General features: G+C 34.0%; 1 protein-coding gene across 1 annotated transcript in view; it reads right to left on the bottom strand.

Annotated features, from left to right (window-relative positions):
• The window catches only part of fmn2b (formin 2b), a 95,424-nt gene that overhangs the window by 39,376 nt on the left and 54,669 nt on the right, over positions 1-1,379 (bottom strand). Inside the window, exon 14 of the mRNA XM_008438065.2 lies at positions 727-786. Coding sequence (XP_008436287.1) covers positions 727-786 — 60 coding nt within the window. The remainder of the gene's footprint in view (positions 1-726; positions 787-1,379) is intronic.

Raw genomic sequence — 1,379 nt, forward strand, 5'->3', positions numbered from 1 at the left:
GCCCCCCTGGCCCCCCCTCTGGCTCCGCCACTGCCTGTGAAGCTGCAGAACAAAGACTGAGCATCACTTGTTTACTGATACCAGTAAACAATACCAGATTTTATTTTAACATTGTTGACTTCAAAAGCAATACCCACTATATTACCTTCATAAACTTTATAGATTTTTAAATCAGCACCCATTGCTTTCTGTCTTACATTAATCTTGAAGATGTTAGTAATAAATTGAGTCTTTGAAACATTGTATCAGAGAATCGTATCTATTCTCTGTTTACTGTACAGTGCATATCCACAAAGTTCATTTAATCTTTTTAGGATTTTAGACAAAAAATCCTAAAAGTTATATTTTGAGATGAATATTGGTTTAGAAAACAACTGAACTGTGCTACTTGATTACAATTTTTTCCAATTGTAAAGTGGAAAAAAGTACAAACAAAAAGCACATAAATTTTTTACTGGTAAGTTTATACAAAGATAAAATTCACATAACTTGACTTTATTTAATACTAACATTACTTCTGAAAGCAATTACAGGGTTTTGTTTATGTCTTAAAATGTCTTTTATCCCTATGACATTTAAGGTTGTATTGTTTTTCTGTCATTTAACAATTGTGCCCTGCTTTGTATTGGTCTATCACATAAAATCCCAATAAAATGTGTTTTGTGTGCAAAGGAAAAAAGCTGAAAGAAGTTTAATGAGCTGAATAAAGAAAGGGAAGAAGTTTACCTCATCAAAGTGTCTGAGGTAGTAGGCTACAATGTATGACAGAAGACTCTTAGCGCCATCCTGCATGCAGAAAAACAACGAGAGACACTGACATTTTGAACAGCGTGGAGACAACAGCATACAAACAATAAACTGATGTCTACTGTATAAACTGCCCGTTCAAGTTTCTATCATTTTGTGAGGATAGCATTTTTTCTTTTACAATTTTTTTACAAATTACAAATGTATTGTAATTTGTTCTCCCCACTGTATTACAAATACAGTGGGGAGAACAAGTATTTGATACACTGTTGATTTTTCAGGTTTTCCCACTTGCAAAGCTTGTAGATGACTGTAATTTCTATCATAGATACTCTTCAACTGTGAGTGATGGACTCTAAAACAAAAATCCAGAAAAATACAATGTATGATTTTTAAGTAATTAATTTCCATTTTATTGTGTGAAATGAGTATTTGATCATCTATCAACCAGTTAGAATTTCGTCTCTCACAGACATGTTGGTTCTTCTTTCAGAAGCCTTCCTGTTCTCCACTCATTACCTGTATTAACTGCACCTGTTTGAACTCGTTACCTGTATCAAAGACACCTGTCCACACACTCAATCAATCAGACTCCAGCATCTCCACAATGCCCAAGACCAGAGAGCTGTAAG

The sequence above is a fragment of the Poecilia reticulata genome, linkage group LG19 (assembly GCF_000633615.1).
Source record: "Poecilia reticulata strain Guanapo linkage group LG19, Guppy_female_1.0+MT, whole genome shotgun sequence".
Lineage (NCBI taxonomy): Eukaryota > Metazoa > Chordata > Actinopteri > Cyprinodontiformes > Poeciliidae > Poecilia > Poecilia reticulata.